This window comes from Haliotis asinina, chromosome 2 (assembly GCF_037392515.1).
Source record: "Haliotis asinina isolate JCU_RB_2024 chromosome 2, JCU_Hal_asi_v2, whole genome shotgun sequence".
In the NCBI taxonomy this organism is placed as follows: Eukaryota; Metazoa; Mollusca; class Gastropoda; order Lepetellida; family Haliotidae; genus Haliotis; species Haliotis asinina.
Window position 1 is genome coordinate 5,913,354 of NC_090281.1, and position 9,869 is coordinate 5,923,222.

Here is a 9,869-nt window from a genome sequence, read left to right on the forward strand (position 1 = left end):
CCAAAGTGGGTTGTGACCATTTAGATCACCCACAATAGCACATGGCTTCGGGAGTGTCCGAACATAGAGTGATTGAAGATCAATCTGTTGAAGTGCAGATGAAGGTGGAATATAGAGAGAGCATAATGTTAATGCAACACCGATAGTAAGTCGCACTGCCACAGCTTGGAGTGAAGTTGTTAGTATAACAGGACTGTGAATAACATCCCTCCGTACACGTATAGAAGATCCTCCAGTGGTCCTGTGACCTAGAGGGGAAAAACAATGATAGGCTGTAAACTAGCGCAAAGTAAAATTGTCCGTCTGTTTTAGATACGTGTCTTGCAGACAAAATACCGATGGGGTTAGATCCTGGACTAACAGCTGCAGTTCATTAATATTAGTCCTAAGACCTCTACAATTCCACTGTACGATAGTCGCAGGCTGACTTATCTTTTAGGTGGATTGATAGGGGATCTACCCCTCACTTTCTTACAGGGCGACAAGCTATGTGCCCTGGGATAGGAGTTTTCGGACACTTCCATGTCCTCTAGTGAACGTTATTTGTTATATATCTTCATTGGATTTTCTGAACCCTTTTGAGGTCTGTCACTTTTTTCAATGAATCTGTTCTTAGTTTATGAATACTTTGAACAGTGTTTTTAGAATTGACTTTGGTTCGAGTTTGTTGGTTGGACTGAGATAATGAATGTTCCCCGGATGAAGATGAATCTTGATTAGAAGACTGTGATGTCAGACAGGATAACCACGTTATTTCCAGAGTTCATAGTCTGAGTAGACTGTTCAGGTGTGAGTGGCTGAGGTGTGTTGGTTTTAACCCACGTCAAGTTGGTCTGACAATGTATTGAGGGGGTTGGTACTGATAAGGTGTTTAACTGTGGGTTGGTGTCCGAAGATGTCCTGGCAACTGATGCATATGAACCACTTGCTGCTGTCGATTCAACGATTTTTTTTTGCATCTACAAAGCTAATATTTTGGGTAAATTTGATTTTAGTAATTTCCATTTGTTGTTTTCCAAATTGGGCAGTGTTTTGAGAAGAAGAATGATTTCCTGTAAAGTTTGTGCGCTTCTTTATGTTACTAGTACAGTCTTCTGTAACATGGCTAGTTTCACTTCGGTGGCCACATGTTATTAGTTTTGTACAGTTGTTAACACCGTGTCCATATATTTGACATTTAAAACATCTCAAAGGATTTGGGACATAGATGTCAACGGTCATATTGCTGTAACCAACCTTGACTGACTTTGGAGGATTCGGTGAAGAGAAAGCAAAGAGGTAGGTATTTGTCTGAATGGTTTCATTATTTCTGCGGGTGGTAAAACGCTTGATCTTTATTCCCTGATCTTTCATTTCAGAAGCAATGTCTAAGTCAGACACATCAGTCAACAGTCGATCCCTGTCTCTGATTATACCTTTACTGGTATTTAGTGTTCTTTGGGCAGAGACTATCACAGGACCTCCAACAAACATATCCGTAGATAAAAGGTTGATAGCCTGCTGTTTTCTGCTACATTCATTTAGGATGGATCCTGAACGCAAGTGTTTGATGTTTTGTACCTCTCCGGCTAGTCCGTTGATACCTTTAGAAATTGCAAAAGGATTAAGGTTTAAAGGAGTCTTATGCTGAGTTTCCATTACCAAAACTCGTCGCCTATGATCAGTAGAAGCACCTTGTCGCTGTTCTACATCATCGAGTGGACGTTTTGTTTTTTGGGGGGTGTTTGGTATTCCATGTTTAAGACATATTTGTTCATCATCCGAGCTCCCCACCCACCACGGAGTATCACAAGGACAATGCTAAAACAAGCGGATCTCCAGCTTGCAGCACCAAGGATACCCAGGTGATATACTCCAGCAGAAAAATTAAGAGATTAATGATTCTACCAGATTGGCCCATGAGCCACCGCCTTCTGGCATAGGACTCTAGGCAAAGTTCACGATAATATATCAAAGTCAAGTCAAATATTGTATCATGAACAAGGGTGCCAAGACCATAAGTTCAACAATTCAGAATATAAATTCTGTGCAGTTGTACATAATCCATGCACAGGGCTTGGCATGACCAGCCGATTGGTTGAATCGGGCCCATTCAACCACCCGTCTAGGCGACGTAAGGGCCGAAGTGGTGTGTTGGGCAAATGAAACGCAGTTAAAAGCCCAACTCCCTTCAACCACCAGGATCCCGTCCTCCACCGACAAGGGACGCAGCCCACGGCCAACAGGTTGCCCAAGTTGGTCGCCTCTTACGACCAGCAATGGGGTGCCGTGGACACATTCTGTCCCGGGTCCACACGGGAGAAGAGCACTTAGAGTTACCCAGCAACCACCACGAGAAGGTGGCTCTTCACGGGTGCCACTCACTAAGAAGCATTCAACTGACAGGACATGCTCATCTGATATTCAAAACCGGAAGTAGAATGAGGCTTGGATTCCTAATTATAGAATTGAGAAAGAGCTGCGATATAATTAGACGTGGCGTTAAAACGGTGACTGTAACTAAATCAAATGAATTTACATATTGATAGGTAACAAAAGACAATTTCTTATCATTTAATTCTAAACTGCCTGCATTAATTATCCATAGGGGACTATTTTGTCACATGGACCGACCTCATACAACTCCAGCGTCTGGCATATTATGGTAATATATCACTACTTATGTCACATTTGTAATTCAGGATATAGTACAACAGCTTGTGAATAATGCCATGTCGTATTAGATTAGAAGAAATGCTTGACTTGGAATAACAGATATGCAACTGTACAATATATCCTATCATTTTAAACACACCTATAAAAGTCTCAGTCAATTACATCCCAGCTGTTCCCAGTAAGGCCATGTGTTTTCACTGTCCTTGACAGCTGTAGCTGAATCCGGAATCACTGTGTGACTGGGATGGAGGAGTGACACAGCCAAAATCACGGCGTCCTAACTAATCACCTTTAACTCCTAAACTTTCACTGATTATACATCGTTGTGTTTTAGCTGTGATTAGAACACAAGGACGTTACAAGTTACAAAGTACATTTACAAGGTATGTTCGTTTAGCGCCTCAGTCGTGCACCGAAATTCATTTCACGCCCGATTTACTGAGATACAGACTCACGATCCCAAAACCACTATCTTTCTCACGCTTATAGTACCTGCTAGAATTGGTTTCACTTGTCATGATTGGCGTTTGGTCCATACATATCAACGTATCCAAATTGTATCGGAGAGTATCCTTATATTGATGTTCATTGCCCCACTACCTACATGGGTACAATGTGTGAAGCCCATTTCCTGGTGTTCCCCGCCGTGATATTGCTGGAATATTGCTAAAACGCGGCGTAAAACTAAGCTCACTCACAACGTACATTTGGAATTACACAGCGTGCGACGTCACACAACGAACAAAAGACACGCTGTCAGATTCTTTTCGAGCTCCTTACATTGCTTACAGCGGCGCCAGACTATGCACGCTGACTCCATACTGATTCATGTCTCTTTGCATTACAGTCATGTCGGATTATCACATACGGCGTGCCACGGTTGATGACTTTGACGGTGTCATGGACATCGGGGACGTGTACTTTGGGACTGACTACCTGCGCCATCGTTACCACAGCTTCATGGACGACTGTAACGCCAGGTCCTACGTCTACGTCATCGGAAAAGAGATAGTACGTAGCGTTATAGCACACCTTTGTAACCATCTCTTGCTGTGTGAGGCTTCGTGCACAGCCTCAATGATTCCTCTTAATCCTCATAATGGTTTCATGGTCGTGAGTTACATATTACGCCACGGCAGTATTATTTCCGCCATTTTGGGGATAGACAAAGCAATTCGCATATAACTTTTAAACACCTGTCTGTTAGCAGCATGTTTGCGCCCTACAACTAATTTGAAATATTGTAAAAATGACAATAACGCAGTCTTATTGGAAGTGGGACAATGCTGCGACTGGCTTCTGTCATTCTCGTTTTCGCTATATGAGGTCTTTAAGATGGAGAGTGCCAGTCTGTAGTTGCTCAGCATTATAGTTCCAAAATGGGATTGATATACCTACCAGGTCAATCCAAGGTCGTCCTAGAATTGGTTGAGTAACCATCCGTGATTGCTACACCCGGCACTTTCTTCCTATTGGACAGGCCTAAACTGCATGATATCTACCTGATCTAACATTCAGGAATAATGCCCAGTCTTTGTCCAAAGATAAAACGTTTACGTCGACTACAAGTGAATGAGTGATAGAGTTCAAATTCTTTACAAACACCAATATAGAAATGACCGTTTCACACCGCGCCGTTCTTGCGCCTCTGAGCAAACCAAACAAACGCATTCTCTCACATTTACCTAACGACAAATGCCACATCCAGAATTTCACTGCAACCAAGGCTTGTCTATACTCAGAAACAAACGTCGTTTAGGGGAAAGAGAAAATAGATATGGGAGTTTTGAATAAGTCCTTAAAAACTGCCGGCTGTTCTGTGATTCTCTGAGATTTCTCAGACATAGCTGTATTGAAGTGTATTTGGTAAGTTAGCTTAAAGTATGGTGTAAGATATATTTCATCTTTGTCATTGTCATGTGGAATGCCTTACAACGTTGTAAAGCTGTTGAGCGCATACAGTAGTATCACAGGAATTACATCTCTTTACAAATGTAATTTTACCAATCTAATATTTCGGTAATGAGATCAGAAATTTGATTCTTCAAATTAAAACCCCACTGTATTCATCGTCCGCTAAAAGTCACAGTCTTTATGTACGAAGATCGTATGGGGTATTTGGCAGTAGTAAAGAGATTTTCGAAAGTTCCTCATTCATTTTATCTTAGTACAGTTGTATACTGAGAAAAAGGTGACGTTAGCAACAAATACTAGACGTTTCCAAACTGTAGTATCGCGTTTGGAAATGATTATTTAGTATTTTTTTCCAAATGCAGACAAAGACCTGTCGCACGATGTTTCTTTTTATGCCATTCTTATACAGTGCTCCAACATAACAGTATATATTTACCTTTACTGGTCTATATACACACTCAAAGACGTCAATTTTTACTTGAAAATGCAGCAAATTTACCAGCACCCATGGGCGTGGACCAGGTTAGATCTGGTGCATATCATCCTGTGACTCAGGAAGTTATAGAGAGGTTGCGCCAGCCTCTAAGGTTTTACTGGACTGAGATAGATTAGATCATTCGCGTATGTTAGTTCGCTGCAGAAGGATAGTCATTTTGACTTGCATGTTTGGAGATAATGATGACAATAATTGACAGTTGGTGGCATTGCTGAATGGTCCTGGTAGATGTAGATACAAATATGGTAGAAGATGTGTGGTATTTCCGATGTCCACTTGTCCGCACTATATATTCTGTCATTATTCTGGTCTGGACAGGTATAAACTGGTCTGTGACATACGTATATATACATGTTATGTTCATTAATCACGCCTATGAATGCATCAATTTTGGTGACGTGTTAATTTTAATTCACTTTATTTTAGCATGTTTGAAACATAGGAAAGACTGTTTAATGTGGCACTTTATGTACATGATCTCCAGTGTCATTTACAGATCTTACCAAAACGACCCTGAACGTTTGCATTATGCATCAAATGCAGTCTCCGTCCACAGGTAGGCTTCTGCAGCGTCCACCTCATCGACAATGGACTGACCTTTCTTGTACGGGCCAGTAGGGTGAAGGAAGGATTCCGCGGAAAAGGGATTTATGGTCGCCTACTCAAACACGTTTACGCAGAACACAAAGACGTAGACAACATCAAATACGACGTCATTACCACAAGCAGTTACAAATTTGAAGCTAGGAAAAAAAGCCTTCTAAACACCTACATGTATACTATATCTTCCAGAAAGGTTTGTAACAAAACAATCATTTTTTTTGTTTTTGTTTTTGGGTTTATGTTTTTTGTTTTAGTAGGCAAATAATATTGATGACAACTTCTTGTTATTGTATGCCACAACGTTTCTGGGCAATTCCTTTCCCCTTCGTCAGGTGAACATATACAAACAAGATACATGGAAGAGTATATGTATCGAAGGGTATATTTTTTACACAAGGGAAGAGTTTATACAAGTGAATAGCAGATGTGGACAACTGACTTCCAAAACACTGGGTAGGTGCACTCCTTGGTCGTTGTTCAGCTGCAGTTGTTTGTTAAGCGTAGTATTTTTGTTATTTAATTTTGGCTAAAATTTCTCACAATCACCAGCAGCAGAGGGGATGGTGTAAATCCAACTAGGGTCCATGCAGGTAGCAAAGGTACTGTAAGTCCCCATCGTCCCTAGTGTCGTGATCTACCTTCAGCTGTTGGCGATCTATAGCCTGTTTCCATATTGTATTGTCCATATAGTGATGTCAGTTTTATCTGTCCATGTTAGTTTTAATGCTACGTGTGGTATTCTAGTTGTTTTACTATCCTTCTTTGATAGGTAATACATATAATCCTTTTCATTGTTAAATGTTCTTGTCACTATATGGCTGAAATATTGTCGATGTGACGTTAAATATTAACTCACTCACTCTCTCACTCAGCTGCAGTTGTCATTGTCTTACCGTTAAAGACGCTTATAGTGTCTGATTGCGCCAGTCATGGATATTGGTTGTTAAATATGGTTGATTGTTGTCAGTCAGTGGAGTGAGTACGTTACGTTGATTCTGATAGGAGAAGGCTCGGGTTTAGGAGGGAGTTCATCTTGCTATTGGACAGTTGAGGCTATAGTTCTTTCCAGTAGATGTTTGGGGTAGCCGTTGAGATTGTCAGACGTTGCTGAGGTGGTCAGTTTCAGCTGAGAGATGGGCAGCGTCACAAATGGACTGGGCTCGTCTAGTCAAGGTTGCTATTATGGTCTGATCTGAGGATGGTTGGAGAGGTTGTGGATATATTGATCTGTACGGGTGGGTTTCCAATAGACTGAAGGGGTAATTTTGTCGGAAGAATTCTTAAGAGATACATCAAGGAAGGGTACTCTCTGCTGATCGTCAATCGCCATGGTGAATTGGATTCGGAGGTGTTGTTGGTTGAGGTGGTCGGGTGGAGTACAGGGGTCATGATCAGGATCTAAGATGGTAAAGGTGTCATTCACCCTTCTGAACCAACAGAGTGGCTGGAAATGGGATGTAGATAGGTCAGACTCTTCTAAGCTGGTCTCGTAGATCTCGGTCATCAGTTGTGAAAGAGGGGAATCCATGGAGAGACCATGGATCTGTTGGTAATCGTTGTCTTAGAAAGTGTTGAATCAACTTGATGCTAAATTCACAATAAGTCAGAGCGGTGTCCAGGGTGTAGGAAACTAGTTTGGCGCGGAGGACGTCAAGCACTTCGTCCAGTAGAATATTTGTCAACAAGTCGACATCATTGCTGACCATAGTGTCAGACAGACTGCAGTTCAAAAGTTTTTTGGACGAATGTAGCAGAGTCACTGATATCGGACTTGTCTTCCTTTCCTAAAGGTGAAGGTAGTTTAGAGAGGTAGTGATGACTATTGTATTATACTGAGCCACGAGAACATACAATACTTTTTTTTCACAATATATTTGTGGATCTTAACAGTAGCACGAGCATATGGAGATGTAAAGTTGATGTGCTCGAGCTTATTAAATATAGTGGCATTGATTTCCTTGTTGTCGTGGAGAGTTTTCATGGCCTTCTTTTGTTGACGTTCCAGTGTAGCAGTTGGATCTTTAGGCAAGATCCTGTAGGTGGTGGGGTCCTTCAGGGTGGTGTTCACGAGGGTAATAAAATTAAGTGTGTTCTATAGCTACAGCTGCCTCGCCCTTGTCTGCTTCAGGGATGGCGATGGATTTGTCACTGCGGAGGCAGCTGTGGGCATCACCTTGTCAAAGTTCTAGTATTGTTTTTCATGACGTCTGCTAAATTCTATGTCGTCTGCAAATTTAGTATTACCTAATGTCCAAACTGTTGTAATCCTTACTATGATGCGATACCCGTGCTTCAAACAGTTCCAAATTCACATTGAAGTATTCGGTAGCATACATACGCTGTTCACTATCTTCAGGTACCATATACAAACATAGGGGGCACATCAACCCATGCACCCCTTGAGACCAGTAAACAACTTATAACAGTAGTATATCACATATAATAGCAGCAACAACACACTCAAAACAGCTGTATTGCTGAACAGACATGTGTTGGCACTGTCTTTAGACCTCTTCCCATAGCTTGTGTTTCGGATGTGACTGGAGACCCCCTGTGGCACGTACGTGTGTATCCGCCTCCACTGGATGATTGGGATCAATGTTTGGTATCGGTGACAATGGTTGAAGTGAGGGTTTCATTTTGATCAGAATATGCCATTCAAAATATCTGGATCACACTTTGCACATGAGATAACATTCGCATCATACAATCATGTTCTTATTCTGGGTAAAAGCACCACTCCTTTCAACTGAGGTAATTTGTACTTTTTGTCTGCTGTGGAACATCACTTTAAAATAAATACCTGTCATCTGGTATATTAAACTACTGCAGACCATCCGAAGTTACCAGTTTGAGGTTGAAGACATGGATCTTCCAACACCAGCAAAAACTGCGTTTCTGGAAGAAGTTAATTCATCAACTATGACGTCGTTGCTTGAGGATGAGCAAACCCGCGACACACTGTTTCCTGGGGGCAAAATGATAATTAACTGGCTTCCTCTCCGGCTCTTCACATCAAATATGAAATACATAATGGGAGTGGACACATTTGCCCTCATTTCGTCATGCGACAACTGTAAAGTGTCACTTCTTACAGTTGGAACGCCCACAGAATGTCAGCTGGGACTGTTATACAATATAGACGTTTTCGCAAATGACGTCACAAGCCTACGTTATCATGTCATACGTCACATCGAACATTTGAAGGCGTTGACACAAAAACAGGTTGTACTTCAAATAGTAACTTCTGCAGATTTTGATAAAACCGTGGATGACATAATGAAAAATCTACGAATTGCATCGTTCAATAAAAATCTGTGTACGGAAATTACCAGTCTTGAAAAGAGTTTCCAATGAAAATTCAGGAGTCTGTCACGTGCTACAACACCGTAGGAAACCCCTGTATTTAGTAAATCCGAAGTTGTACCACTACAACTACCATTTTCTTGATGTGCAGTTTTTTAGACAAATGTGTCAACATTTAAGGTTGTTTTTCATACAATGCAAGAGTTAAATGTGCTCATTTTGAGTGTAGTCTGAAAGCTAAGACATTCTGTAGCTACCCTTTAAACAGAGATATTGTTATCTATCTGTTGCTTTATGACACAAATGTGAAGTGAAGTGGTAGTAATTATTTGGCGTGAATTTTGTATTAGCTGTTATCCTAATACACACACATTTGTTTACATCGGGGTAGCAAACCACATAGCTAAGTAATCATTCAGTCAGTTACCACTTTTCTTTTGTGAAAGGTATGTCGTATTTTTGTGGTCTGTATTGTTACTGAACAGGCACCGAACGTTATAACGGTAGTTGATTACTCTCATGTATTGGCAGTTGAAATAAGTGTCAGAATAGTTTGTACTGAAAGTTGTATAGTTAATTGTATTGAATTTTCATTTAAGTGATACGTTTGTGTATAGAATACAAAACGTATCGGGTATTCGTGTTTTCGTTACTTGTATCTAAGATATGAAAGTATTACAATCCATTGTTATTACTGTGGCGAAAAGGGAGCTTTAAACAGATTATTAATCATTCAATAGAAAATCATCAGATCGAATGCCGTGATGCCCACTGATAAGTGACACTCGCCAGCTGCTGGAACTTACTATCACAAATCGAACATGAAAATCGCCATTTACGTTCATGGACACATCTTTGGTGAAGAGTGAGTCCGTTATTTGGACTTCCAAACGTT

The 9,869-nt window shown here is 40.9% G+C and overlaps 1 protein-coding gene across 1 annotated transcript; it reads left to right on the forward strand.

Annotated features, from left to right (window-relative positions):
* Window positions 1-3,504: 3,504 nt before the first annotated feature.
* On the forward strand, window positions 3,505-9,025 carry LOC137274767 (histidine N-acetyltransferase-like). The gene is made up of 3 exons (XM_067808102.1): window positions 3,505-3,666; window positions 5,622-5,861; window positions 8,501-9,025. Exons 1-3 carry the CDS (start codon window positions 3,505-3,507, stop codon window positions 9,023-9,025), a joined length of 927 nt encoding a protein of 308 aa, XP_067664203.1.
* The last annotated feature ends 844 nt before the right edge of the window (window positions 9,026-9,869 follow it).

Bases quoted from the DNA above. Each gene is read 5' to 3' on its own strand.
- LOC137274767 (XM_067808102.1), top strand. From the start codon at position 3,505: ATGTCGGATTATCACATACGGCGTGCCACGGTTGATGACTTTGACGGT. The intron at 3,667-5,621 runs GTACGTAGCGTT...CTCCGTCCACAG, and splicing joins ACGTCATCGGAAAAGAGATA to GTAGGCTTCTGCAGCGTCCA. The intron at 5,862-8,500 runs GTTTGTAACAAA...AAACTACTGCAG, and splicing joins ATACTATATCTTCCAGAAAG to ACCATCCGAAGTTACCAGTT.